A 15,090-nucleotide genomic window follows, 5' to 3' on the forward strand; every position below is an offset into this window, starting at 1 on the left:
AGTTTTTCGCAAAACATTTACTAAATGTGAAATTTCTAAAATAAAAATATTTTTTTTATAAGCATACATATGTACAAAGAACCAAAATAATATTATATAATACAATATATTATAAGAAAAATATCAGTCAAACATTTGACCATAGAAAGAGGAACATAGTTCACGTTAGAAAATATAATATATTTTTTAAATCATCGATAATTCTAAATCGCAATAATGTAATAAGAAAGAATATAATGTAAAATTAATAAACAGAGTGTATTAAGTTTAAAAATATGTACATTTAAAAATTTGAATTTAAAAAAAAATGAGGCTTTATTCAACATGTTTTAATTCTATATACATACATACATACATACATATAACGCCAAATCACGGTTATAGGTTTTTGAGCTCTTTTTCCTATTATGCTGTACATTAGAATAATATAATACTATGATTACTAACCAAATTAAATTAAAATATAAAATAGAAAATGATCAGTAGATCAGTAGCTATTAAAATAGATATAAGATGTATTGTGAACATAATTTCGTAATAATAAAAAGCATTTAAAAATTAAACCAAAAATCACGGTTGATTATATTGAGACTTTTTATATGATTTTTATTTTAAATGTTGATTATTATCTTTCGCTCTAAATACATATTTACAAAAATAAATATTCTTCTTTTAATTGAATTTATTATTTTGAATTTGGATATATATGTATTTTGCTAGTGTTAAATGAGAAAATGGTAATTTAGATAGTTTACGTAATGGACGTATTTGAAAATTATAAAAAAACGGCGGGGGGGTGGCTATTTTCCTAAATTACTATTTAAAGTATATCCTAGTTAGGTCTCTGGATATAATTTCCCAAGCAACCGGTAGGTGTCGTCACCGCGACCTACTAAACTATATAAAGCGTTTTGTTTTCTATTTATCCGGTCTAGTCCTACTCCCCTCATTATAAAGCTAAAATTTCAAAAAAATATTACGAAAGAATATTCGACGTATCATTTAGCTGATTTACATGAAAAGACGTGCTGAAATTTAGTCCCGGTATTCAAGAATATCATCTTGGACATACGTACACGTACATATGTATGTACCTACATATTATACATGTAGGTACGTTGCGTCCCAAGTCGCACGGGCCTGTGTGGCGCTATTGGCTTGTGCGGGTTCGCATTTAAGTGGCAGAACAAAGCGCCCCTGAATATCTCCAGTATCGTATTGAAATGCCAAAATTTGATTTGGACAGGGAGGATTGCGCCAGGCGCCTAATTGACTTTGACGCCCCGCACTGCCAACGACGCTTATTCGATTTGTATGGCTGAGCGCCGATGCTTTCAACTTCACCGCCCATTTTGTCCTCTCTATGAGCATTTTCCTCGCAAATCGAGACATATCTGACCCTGCCACGCCAGATGGCAGCACATGAGCACTAGGAAAATCGGCGTGAAAACTCCCCTCCATGTATAGGCTAACATTGTTCAAGAGCATGCCGAGAATATGCTATGAAAGCACCGTATTGTTACGTACGAAACTGATTACAATTATAGATTATAAATAGACTAGAGGCCTAATGCACGCATTTGTGTACCATTCACAAAGGTACATATTAGCAGTAGACGTGACATGAAAAAGTTTATTTATTTAAAATACTCGGTAGATGTGGCATAGCCGATAGACCCAAATAGTTTATCAACCAGTTTAGAAAATTACAAAGCAACAAATAAAATGAACATATGTTAATATTGTATAACATACAAAGAAATAAAAAGGAAAGTCTTAGAATGTAAAACTAAAAATAAGAAGTAACGAACAAAAACCCATATTTTTTTTTTGTAAATCATAAATTTTTTTTCGACAAATAATCATATGTGTAAAAAGTAATTTTTATATCTGTTCAACCGCAGCTGATAGAGAGCTGTCATCCCGTTGATCTGACAGTCGATTTTGATGATTTTGTTAATAATTAAATTCATCTAGCATTATTTATTTATTGATTTTTATTTCAATAAATCATGCACGATCGTTTAAATAGGTTGCTCCAGAGCGACGAGTGTGGTGGTATCCAGATTAAGAAATTCAAAAACACAACATTTGTTTTACTTCGTTCACAAATTATTATCACTTATTTTAATTCGATATGTCCAGAATCTCGGAAAAGCAGAATCAACGTATTACAATTATTTTTTAATTTTGTTCAACACAAAACAATATATGTATGTATGTATTTAATATTTTGGGAATTATTTCTCGAAATGAAGAAAAGTGGATTTATGCCACTTTCAAATATATCGGCTTATATTTACATTAAACATTGAACATCGATCCACAGAGACATCCATAGATGTCAAGATGCTGAAAAGATCGAAATTTTACGAGAAAATGGGTATAGGTTGCCAATTTCAGTCACGTATCCAAGGTCTGGTCAGCAGCAATTAGTGGGACTGAAACCCTGGTTGCTGGTTAAGTTTGAGACATTTGATTATTTTAATTAGAGCTAACCTCCGTGTGTTGGTAAAATATCAAAGCGATCGGGAGAGTGGAAATGGTTCAAAATCACCTTGTAAAAATAATGTAAAATGATTCAGGTTACTAATTCATTAGATTGATTATTCCAAATTTAAACTATTCTATCTCCAATTTTTTTGGTACCATACATCTGAGATGAGTGTTTTCGTTGCCTTTAAAAACATTATGAATTCGAAATTATATCTAACATTGCAATAATACTAATATCGTTGGATGGAACGAAAATTAAACTTATAACGTTAGTGAGAAGATGTCTTGGCAACTTACAAACATTCCGTATCCAAATATATTATAATTTGTATGAAGTCTTATCAAGATCAAGATATAAGAAAAAAATGCTGATTTCAATTATGTTCACAATTTGTATGTATGTATGTATAAAACAACAGTAATAAATGATTTTTTGTAAAAAAGCAACTTTGTTATAACAATGAGTGAATGTTTATGCATTGAGCGAATTCCATTTGTAAACAAAAATTTTTCGATGCTAAAATTCAATTGATACTAAAGCACTTATTTTTAATTGTGACTTACTTTGTAGTCTTGCCTGTGAACAGGATGTCTTGTAATGTATTTAGAAGGAAGTAGGAGTTGGAAAACTATATTTTAGTACCTTCAATAGATTGGCTTGCGTAGTTGGCAAAGGTACATTTAAAGGAAGTCTGAAACTCACAAATTCTACAACCTATGTTGTAGAATTTGTGAGTTATGTACATATGTACGTTGACCAAGTTATGTATAATATATGTATTATCGTTATAATCTGAGTGCTTATGTATATGTGCATACAAACATATATTATATTATTATAATATCTCATTAATTTCCCAAAATTTGTTTTAATGAGATTCACAAAAAATATCTCGTTTACGTTTAATCTTTCTATATTGTTAAAAGTTGAAATAAATATGGAGTTTGTTCCATTTTGTTTTGACAACCTGTATTGATTATTAAATTCATAAAATATTCTTTGTAATCCATGAAAGGGAATCAATAATTAATTTATATAAGCTCTCGTTTCAAAAATGAAGCGTAACGAGCTTATTTTATATCACAATGTCTCTCATTCTGTCTCCTCTCATCAAAACAAATTACTTTAATTAAAAATGATAATTTTTTCGTGGAATAACGAGTGGCACGTAATCAAAAATTATAATATTAAATCTCAAAGGCAGTATCGGATGTATCGAGCTTTTTGTTATATATGAGACGGAGAAAAAAAATCAAACGAAAACTCTAAACGGAAAACGGCAATCTGAGAGGAAAATTACGAAGGATTTTATTTCTTTTAATTTTCCCCAGAAAAATGGAGACGGAACGCGCTATTTTTCTTGCTTTCACTGAAAATATGACTTCCGTAGATTTGAAAAGGCCAGTCGTCCCCCCGTGGATCCAGTTGAGATTTTATTTTATAACTTTTCCTTTCAGTCTGTCATAGTCGTCAGCTTAAATTTTAAGTCTAAGTTGTTTGTGTATGTAAATTTTCGCAACATTATTCAGTTTGCGTTGTGTGTGTACATGACATGCTATAGACGCTCACAATATTAACATAATTCAACTACATATCGTAATATAATCCAAGGAATTAAGTAAACGAAAAAAGTTTTATCAAAACTCTAAACGAAGCTTAATACATATGTATGTAGTAATGGACTTTTTAAAAATACTTCAATTTACAAAAGAAAAAAAAGTAAATACGCATAGTACACTGATAAATTCGTATATACATAGATACATAGTTGAATACTTCAACTTTGTCGAATAAGTTTTGATCACATTTATTTCGATTATTTAAAATGAAAAAAAAAAGAAAAGAAATCTGTGGACGGAATGAAAACAAAAAGTAAACGACTTAAGTTTGATAGCATTTCATTTCGTAAACCTTCTAAGAGAGCTAATTTTTTCTTCGTACAGTATAAATTGGACTTTTTAAAAATCACATTCACACACAGAAAGAAAATTCATAAAAGTAAGCCACTCTAAAGTAGAATGCATAATATTCAATGGTAATCAAAATAAATATATATATATATATATATTTTTTTATATTTCAAATTAATTTTGAGCGTACAACTTTCAGAAATATCTAATGGAGACCAACGTTTCAGTATATTATACATAAGTCAGTGGTTTGTTCAATTAGTCTGGCAATCTCTTGGGGATTTCGCTCGTAATTGATTAATTAGAGAAAGGTTCTGGGCTCACATTCGCCGACCGATTTTACAGGACCTCGTCCTTACTACGCATCGTATGACCATTATTATCAATCTAATTTTTACGCACTTGTATAAGTATAGTTTGAATTTACTATTTTTTGCAGATCTCCTGACGTGGACGCGGACGAGTGTCATGTAATATCTAATGACAAATCCACCGAGTTCATATTGGCCACCGTAGTAGAAGAAGCTGGAAAGTGAGTAGTAAAAAAATCCGTTTTCAAATTTAAACTGTCGTTTAAAGTCATTAAAAATATATAATGAAGAGGGACGAGACGATTTTCAAAACGAAAGAGAATGCCTAATTTGTTTTTAATTAGTGATAGCTCTGTGCGAAAACTGAAAATTAAATTAAGTCATTTTGACTACCTAAATTGCAAAATAATTGTATACATAGACCAACGGTGTTGTGGATTATATTATTTATATACGTACATATTTCACATTCTGAACGAATTATTATTTGCGAAAGAATAAACTTCTCACACAATATAATAAAAGCATTTTTAAGAGCGTATTAAATTTCGAGGCCAATTTTCATTTCTAATTCACGACAAAATTAATTTAATGTGAAATTTGTTGAAATTGAAATTGATATCAAGATAACAAAACTTCGCAAAAAACAGACCCCTAAAATAACTTTCATCGTTTTTGAACATAAATTCGTTTAATTGTGTAAAAATTTACTTTACCAAAATTGATACCGCAAATTTAATCCAGCTATTATATCACTATAAATTACAAACGTTGAATTTAAAATTGAACATACTACAAAATTTAATATACTAAACGAAAATTGTGTTCAAATTAAAACGAACACTTGTCAGTTCACGGTTATTTCCATCGGTACATGAAATTATACCATAATATTAATATATTGTATTAAATAGTTAAATTGTGTCTTAACATCAATCAATTAAATTTATTACAGAATTAGGGAAAGAGCTATGCGAATTTCCACAACTGTCAATCTTAACCTAAATCCATCACATTTGTCAGAATGTCGCACATTGATACCCATGTGCCTTCTCTAATATTAACTAAAGCGTCAAACGTTAGAAGATCATGATTTATTCTAATAAAAGATTTAATACGAGTTGAAATTATAAAATCATAATCAAAAGATTAAATGATATTTGAGTATTTATTTCTATTTTCTGACATGTCTTTAAAAATAGCCATAAACAACACTGATAATATTTACCGTAAGTCAAAAACAATTAAACGTTATTTACAAAATTAGTTTAACTCAGCTTGGTGGGCATCCTGACAATTGCGCGCAAGACAACTACGCACATGGCTAAAGCTCACAGTACAACTCCGACAAAACCACGCGAACAAATTTAAAAATATTGAAAAAATTATCTTTTTTGGTTTTATTTGATTTCGCAATGGAAATTTAATAATAATAATAATAACTTTTTATTCCAGGTGATAGGGAGAATAGTATTCCCAACGCTCATATAAATAATATATAGATAATAACATTATTGAAAATAATAATAATAAATGATAATAATAATAATAAGAACAATCAATCAATTCAATGTACATTTAAGGCGGTCGGTGGAGTAGCTCCATCCATCGAACATATAGTGAAGAATGCAAATGGCAAGATGCAGCAGCAAGAAGACAATTAGATAAAAAATTAGACAATGGGGATATATGTTAAATGGGAATATAAGTTTTCAAAATTCGAAAACGAAGTTTTAAATTTAGTGGGTGGGTTTTGAAAATTAAAATTAATATACAAACGACTGTTCGGAAAGAAACTCATTGCTTTTTAAATCGACGTTGAAATAGATTTTTTCAGTTTCACTAAAAATATTATAATCCTTTTTAAAATAAAATCAATGGGAATATACATATGTCCTCATTTACTTTTGTATTGCACGTTATTGTCAGCGCGTAGTTTCTCTGCGCGCTATTGTCGGTACGCAATTTTTTGGATACCAGCTTGGTATATTATTGTATTGTCAATCTTTTCTTAATGGCTTTCCAAAATTTTTACATATTTTGATTGAAAAAGATTCGAACATTCAAACAAATTAATTAATTATTAACACCACGATAATTCATAATTATTTACTATAATATAATAATATACAATATATACGATTTTAAAGTTGAAATCGTTTTAATATTTATGATTGAAACGACGTTCGTGGTCAGGCGGCTTTCGACTGTAGTTAAAATTCAATTCTCTAGTTTTCGGTTGTGTTTATGTTTCGGATACGCAACTTTGAAAGGGATTCGAATGAAAATGACGGCGATGGGTTGGTCCGGAGTGCTGAAGGGATTTCCATGAAGACTGGGAGGAGAGAGTGAGGGGTGTTTTGATCATTTGATACGAAGTGTGCCGGTATTGTTTCAACGACAAACGTATAGGTTAGGTTAGGTTAGCCTGTATTAGCTGGGGTCAGCGAATCAGATCGGACGAGACCGCTAACGGTACAAACTTTAATCTATTTTATCATCAAAGGCTTATTATTTTCGGCGTCCGCATAATCGAAAAGGTCTCTCTATACGTTGACATCTCTCAGATATAAATTTATAAACGAGGTCATCAAGAAATTGTCCATTTTGAAACAAATAAATTCCATCGATATTAATATTATATTTGAATTTATTAAATTCAAAATAATAATATTCGCTGTAAATTATATTTTTACTTAATTTAAAAAAGTGTGTATGTATTTAAACCCAAAAGTTGTTGATGAAAATAGAATATTTTTGTATATTCAGATTGCCTAAAAGACGCGTAAATGTTTATTTATGTCAATTCCAGTAACACTTTTCTTGGTTGTATAGAAATTCAATTTTGACTGTTGATTTTTATTTCTTCGTGATATGTTTCGTATTTTTTGTGTATCGTACGTCATACATACATTTTATCGCCGCAATTTTTTACGGAAAAAGTTTCGGAGATGGCTGTGAAATCAAGTGTGCTCTCAGAAAAGTAGACTTTCGCATCAGATACCGGTTCATGTATTTTATATTACTTTTTGTTGGTTGTTTGTTATACCTGTATGTACATATTTACCTTTATGCGATAAAAATACAAAAAAAATAATTTAAATAAATAATTAATATATATTCAGTATTATGCATAAAAAAATATTATATGAGCTGTTATATTTGAAAGTGGCATAGCTTCAATTTTCTTCATTTCGAGAAATATTTCACAAAACATTAAATATAGTTTGCGTTTGACAATATTTAAAAATATTGGTGGCCTATAATGCGTTTATTCTGCTTTTCCGAGATTCCGGACATATCGAATTGAAACAAGTGATAACAATTTGTGAATTAAGTAAACAGAAAAAGTGTTTTTGGAACTGAAAATTGGACTTCCTCCACTTTCAATTAACGGCTCATATGGAGATTAAAATAAACAAATTTTGGAAGAGATTATAATGATTGAGTTTGCCAAAATAATTTTTGCTAAGTTTTTATATTGAATGTGCTATCAATTTAGATTACAAATTTTTCATGGAAAAGATTCAAATAGATAAATACAATTTTCAAGTTAGATATATTAATTTATCATATCGATAACAAGGAAGTGTTCCTCGAATTCAAATAAATAAAAAAGATAATATTAATCATTTAAAATAAAATAACAAAGAAACGAAATCGCTACCTAAAAAAAATATTCTAAATATTCTTCTCATAAATAAAATAATTATTACAAAAACATTTTTGTAATTAAAATTCCAATTACAATGCATAATCATAGGACTTTTATGATCAAATACAACTCTTTATTACATTACGTTTTATATATCATATTTAAGATGCTTTATCCTTTTTAATAGTCAACGCTTTGAATGCTGTAAATTGAAAATGGTTTGTCTGAATAATTTGTTGTTACTTGAAAAATTCTTCAACTAAAAATTGTAGTAGTTTTCAAACTTTGAACCCATTGATAATTTGCTTAAGCTATAATTGAAAAACATCCCCTTGCGCTCTCTAAAACTATTTCAAAATTTTGATATATTTATTTTACAAACAAATTTGAAGCTCCTTCAGCGATTGGAAATTTATTTATAGGCAAATTTGTATTATATTATTAAAACTAACAAAACGAGGCATTTCAATTATACGATGGAAATATCACATTCAAATTTTATACAATTATGCATTGTACACAAATAAATGTATCTATGTATATATAATTCAAAATTGAAAAATAAATATGTATTAACACTGCCGGTACAGATACGACACAAATTCCTCAAGCGTAATTTTATTGAACCAAAATAGGATAACCCAGAAGTGACTAGCATTGTGCGTAATAATTCGCGTATCTCATTTCAAACGCAAACGTCAAACATTCCCTGTGTTCAAGACTAATTTGACGTATTAGTAATCCAATTATATTATTCGCGAACGAGGTGGAAGGGGGTGTAATTAATCAACATCACCTAATTGAGTGCTTCTTAAGATCTCTCATGCTCATTTCAAGCACCATATCGTAGCATTATATCATCAACATATACATTTGTATATAATCTACAGACAAATGTACATACATATGTACTAATTCAATGTTTTTTTTCGAAAGTGTAATGGCTTCCTTGGCTTCACCGGCGCCCCACAACGATGCAAATGGCAACAACGACTCTGGCTATGCTCCTTCGAATCTGGAAGAGCCGATCAAAGAGCAGGCATCTTCTGGACCAAATAGCCCTAGAGTTGCAGTAAACAAACAGCAAAACCAACAGCAAAGTCAACAGCAACAGTCACCTCAAGTGGCCGTCGTCGCGCAGCACAAAGACGGAAGTGTCAGCTTCTCGAAGAGTGCCATCAAAACATTCACGAACAAGAACGGGGCAACAAGTTCACCCAGAGTAGAAAAGTTACCCATGAAGTAAGCTAATATACATATTATATTTACATATATATTTATCAAAAAACCAGCTTTTAAGAATGCGACAACAAGCATCGAGATAAACGGCTATGTTTAATACTAATTCTGTCTTCTAACAAGACGGGCGCATGTTTATCTCCATTTTATGTTCTCTTTCAATAAAAAAATGGACATAAACGTTCATGTCACAACGATTTGTCTGCACTTTTATTTAATTTCTGAAATAAACTAGTCAAAAACCATTAATTTGTTGCGAAAATCATCATGTGATACAATAATATGTACCTACACCTTGTTTTCTGTATTTTACGTAATACATATGTACATGCATGCTGATTAATTTATAATACTGTTTCACAATAAAATAAATACTTAAAATCATCAATTTATAATTTACGGATATTCGAAAGTAGTACATACATAACAAAAGAATTGTTTGAATTCATACATAATTATAAAAATAATATGTTTATGTTTCCAAAAGAATCCACTACTATTTAAAAGCCTCTCCACAACTTCCATTCATCTTTATTTTAGCAACTCTTCTCCATCAGGTATAAGATCCATTTCATCCATCCATTTCCCTCGTGATCTTCCTTGTAACTTTTACACTCTTTCAGGTACCATTCGAGCACTTCTTTCGTCTACGTCCAGCTACGTGACCCACCCATTGCCATTTCAATCTCTTTACTCTCTCGATTACATCAACTACCATTTTCATACTTCTTATCCACGTATTCTGTTTTCAATCTCTACTCGCTATTCCGAGCATACAGCGTTCCATACTTCTTTGGTTCACACATTGGATTTTATACAGCATTCTAACGTTCAATGCCCAAGTTTCACATCCATACGTCATAAAGAGAGGGTGCCGGGCTCGATCTTGTGGGTTCACCTCGATTGAAACGAGTATTATCTGTAGTGCTGCTGATCAGACTTGGATATTTGTGACTCCAAGTCGATTTCCAAGTCGTTTCCTATCAGAGTTTGCCAATTTATCTGATTTCATTGTTGAAATGGTTCCTCCATTAAATTACCAAAGACCATGCATGATACCCACTATGTCACCACTATTTGATTATGACTTCAAATTTTATAATCTATATAAATTTTTACATGGGGAAATTATAGCATAATTTAAATTCGTATTTAATTTACTTAATCAATCAAGTCTCAAGCGATAATTTATGTTTTAATTATGTGTGTTAAAACGTAAATTGATTCTCATATTAGTAGCCAATATTGAATTTGTGCCAATGATATGTAATGGTCTACCTACAACAGTCATTGTGGTAAATTATCCAATGCAATGCAGTAATAACCTATGGTTATGAACAGCCTATGCATCTACACTTGTACATACATATGTACATATACATATGTACGTACATACATTTATGTATATAATAAATTTATTTTATTTTTTAATATCTTTAACGAATTTTTTTGTTTCATATAGAACTGCATCAACTGTGGTGCGGTGTGCTGAGGAGCTAACGAGGTTGGGGTCTGGAAATTCTAAGAAAGAAAGAAAAGCCACGGCGGCCTCTAGGTTCACCATTTACAAAGTGAATAAAGCGAGCAAAAAGAAAAGAGAAAAGTCATCGGCGAAGAAAGAAAGAAAAGCGACGAAGACTTTGGCGATTGTACTCGGTGAGACCTCCCGCCTTATTTATTCCATTTAAAATGAACATTATTCATTTTAAAATCAACGCCACTGTAGCGAGTAATCAGCATCTAATTTGAGATCTGGGGATTTACCATTCAAATCAACGGCGTGATGGACGTATCAAATTTTCATCAATTTGAACAAAGCCGTTTAAACCAAACTCACTACTTGCCGGCTACAACAACTTTCTATATGTATATATCATTTTCGATTATAAACACGAAGCTGGTCGATATAATGGATTAATTTTAGCATACAATTTGATATTGTGACACATTTTCCAGTCATTCCTACAACAATCAAATATACATATACGCTATTATTGTATGTACTACTATTTTAATCAACCCCGATACATTGCTTGCAATCCTAAGTACAACCAATTCGAACACGTGTTCTAATATATGTATAAATATAAAATATATATTTTAAATATTGTAAAAATATGTGTGTAATATAAACACTCATGTACATTGTGATAAATTTGTTAGTTTTTAAATGTCATAAAAAACAAATATCATTTTAACAAATTGAAAGTTCTTTATAAGAACTAACAAACTTCGGGAACGTAAAAATAATTCATTATATTGGTATTCGTTAAATCGAAACTTTACATTGGTACTACAATTTAAGCGCGCGGGACAAAACTGCGTGAGACAAAAGAGCGCGTCGATAAAATCGCGCAACTAGTGTTTGAAAACATTGAATTATCAAAAATAATGGTGCGTTTTCAAATGTTAGTCGTAAAATTTTAATTATTTATGATTGGGAAAAATAAAATTCAATAAACAATCAATCGTGCTGAATACCGACTGTCGATCTATGTTTACCCAGGATGATCTTTTCTTCGACGATCACGCTGTCAACAAACTCGTCTCCGCGATTAATTTATTGTCATTTCACCGTGTGACCTTTTCACCGTGCGATCTGCAATTACTTAATCGTATACATATAGTCGTACGAAGGGAGCAACGATACCAGGCTTCAAAATCTAGAGGCGCCGAAATCGCTTCAAATCCAATTTTAACGCAAACTTTAAATGAATGGGAAATTCCTGAATTTTTGAGTGAAAAAATAAATGCAAAGATATCATTCCTGCTTTTAAATAAAAACTTTAAGAAAATTGACCATTTAGAAGTTCTTTTATTTATCGGTAGATTTAATTTGACAGCAAAATAGTAACTTTATATAATCAAAATTAGTTTAAGATATGGCTCAAAATTTCAATTTTACCATTTATCATTCAATTTCCAACTGTCCCGGTCGGCATCTCGACAATTGTGGCAGCCCTACCCTACATAGGTTGAGTAACGATCGGTATTTCGCACAAAACGATTTATTGTTTATAGAAACGGCCCGTCAAAAAAACAAAAAATATTTATTTGAACTCATTTAAAAAACTAAAATAATAATATAAATCAAAATTTACGACTAAAATTTGAAAACGCATTATTATTGATATTGTTTTGTCGGTGCGCACTTTTTCCTTACGCGGCTTTGTCAGCGCGCCCTTTTGTCGCTGCGTGGTTTTGATGTTAAGCGCTTACATCGGCGCGGTTACGTCGGGGCGGTTTGGTTTCGCGCGATTTTGACCGGACACAATATTATTATACAAGTTCCAAAAAATACCAAAACTCATGTGATTTATTTGTATCGCATATATATGTACATATATGTACACACATACATACATACATAACTCGTTAAGGGAAAATGGAAGCCACTATCGCTCTATCGCCATGAAAGGTCTTATGTTATACAATACATAATACTTCTTTTTCAGGAAAAAAAAAGAAAAACTTTTCCGTGATTTAACACCCGACAGTTAGTGTCGTCACAGAACGTACGTTCGGAAGCAATTTTTCACACGCCGATTCACTGCGACAAAGCGTCGAATTTATTCGCGAAAAAAATCAACAAACGCCAATTGTGCGCACGAGCGCGTTTGACGACAAAAAGCTCCGCCACGATACAATAGACAGTATCACATGTGCGAAATCATAATTTAAATGTATTAATTTCATCTTTATCGTATGTGCAGGCGTGTTCCTGATATGCTGGGTGCCGTTCTTCACGTGCAACATAATGGACGCCATGTGCACCAAACTGGGGTGGGAGTGTCAGCCGGGGGTGACTGCATTCATCTTAACCACATGGCTCGGCTACATGAACAGCTTCGTCAACCCCGTGATATACACCATATTCAACCCCGAGTTCAGGAAGGCCTTCAAGAAGCTGATGCACATGGGCACTTAGCCAATAGACTACATGGTCGTGTTCACCCAGTAGACCGAATCGTCGAGAGCCTCCAGAGGCATGCGAAATCACTAGATGCAATTCACATTCAGTGTTTCGATATTGACGAATCTACATTGTCGCGATGGACGAAATTTCGTATTGTTAATGAAAAATAAAAAAGCTTAAGGCGATACAATTTCGATAAATTAATACTAACCAGTAAGTACAACGTTAGGCGGATATAAACAAACGATTAGTATCTTGAAAATAAACACAAGCACACATAATACCATTGAGGTATTCGAGCAAAACTCAACACACTGTCGAGAACAATCCATCAATTAATTCAGCACAATCCCTATATATTTTTTAATTTCTGAAATTTGGTGTCAAAAAAGAGGCATTATAATATGTCTAACGTGACTTTGATGTGCATCCACCCAGTTGTTGCCCATTCCGTTGAAACTTTAGGCGAAACCACACTGAATAGTACGGAACTTTACGTCCTTGCTGTGACAATGAGTGTTCCCCAAACCGAATTCAGGTGCAGTTGCACGTGCAAAGTGCATATGTTTCTCCTATAATTCTTCAAATATGGGATTCACCCTTGTAGATCACTGTCAAGCAAGGATAAATACAATAAAATATCACCGAAAACACTCCGTGGCGTGATTTTTGGGACTGTGTACCATGTACATATGTATATGGACTAGGGCTGCTGCATTGTTTTCACATGTTTAAAAGTATCAAAATCATTCAAATTTTTGATAGCAACAGGTCCGTGTTGTTATCGAAAAAAAACAACACGGACCACGTACCACTCAGTGTGTTTTCGCCCTTAGTTGTCTCTTTCTGTACGGCTATTCCAAGAAGAAAGTATATTCTCACAAATTTCAAGCTATCTAGGTGTTGAAAAATAACAATGAAAAAATTTCAGAGATAATATTGAGGAAAATTATGTGAAAACAATGTTCAACAACGTGCGAAACTCATCTGAGTGATATTATATTCAAAAAAAAATTTTCTAGCGTAATTCTATGTAATGTAATAAACTTTCATTTAACTAGCGATTATTTAATTTTCATTTGAAGTGTTCATTTTCAAGATAACAATCATCTAATTGTTTCCACCGCATTCTATACATCATGTATGTATGTACATATGTAGTGTATGCTATTCCTATTGTTCTACCTATGTATAAAAACTTTCAAATTGAATCATCGCTTTGATCACTCTCTGCAATATTGAAAGTGTTAATTTATCGAAATTATAGCAACTTAACAATGAACAAAGAAATAAAATCGACGCATTTCCACAGGGTAAAAAAACGTTTAAAATAATTTAATGATCGTAAGCGGTTTCGCTTGCACGATTAAAAATGCATTAATGACCGTGTAAAAAGAATGCAGTTTTGGCACCATAAAATAAATCGTTATTTTAAATGACTGATACGAATTATGTATTTTAACTCTTAAAATATAAAACAAAAGATGATTTTAATTAATGAAAATTTAAACAAATCACGCAATAAATATACCTATACAATGGTTGTGAATGTGGTGAACCGC

General features: G+C 31.5%; 2 protein-coding genes across 2 annotated transcripts in view; both read left to right on the forward strand.

Moving 5' to 3' along the window:
• The window catches only part of LOC143914068 (dopamine D2-like receptor), a 281,762-nt gene extending 272,143 nt beyond the window's left edge, over nucleotides 1-9,619 (forward strand). Inside the window, exons 5-6 of the mRNA XM_077434158.1 lie at nucleotides 4,847-4,939; nucleotides 9,310-9,619. Coding sequence (XP_077290284.1) covers nucleotides 4,847-4,939; nucleotides 9,310-9,619 — 403 coding nt within the window. The remainder of the gene's footprint in view (nucleotides 1-4,846; nucleotides 4,940-9,309) is intronic.
• Nucleotides 9,620-10,924: 1,305 nt separating this feature from the next.
• LOC143914069 (dopamine D2-like receptor) lies at nucleotides 10,925-13,540 on the forward strand. The gene is made up of 3 exons (XM_077434159.1): nucleotides 10,925-10,929; nucleotides 11,075-11,268; nucleotides 13,326-13,540. The coding sequence occupies exons 1-3, from the start codon at nucleotides 10,925-10,927 to the stop codon at nucleotides 13,538-13,540; spliced, it is 414 nt and encodes a 137-aa protein (XP_077290285.1).
• The last annotated feature ends 1,550 nt before the right edge of the window (nucleotides 13,541-15,090 follow it).

The sequence above is a fragment of the Arctopsyche grandis genome, chromosome 7 (assembly GCF_051622035.1).
Source record: "Arctopsyche grandis isolate Sample6627 chromosome 7, ASM5162203v2, whole genome shotgun sequence".
Classification (NCBI taxonomy): Eukaryota; Metazoa; Arthropoda; class Insecta; order Trichoptera; family Hydropsychidae; genus Arctopsyche; species Arctopsyche grandis.

Excerpts from the sequence above, each read along its gene's own strand:
- LOC143914069 (XM_077434159.1), top strand. Across the intron at positions 11,269-13,325 it reads GACTTTGGCGATTGTACTCG|GCGTGTTCCTGATATGCTGG; the intron begins GTGAGACCTCCC and ends TCGTATGTGCAG.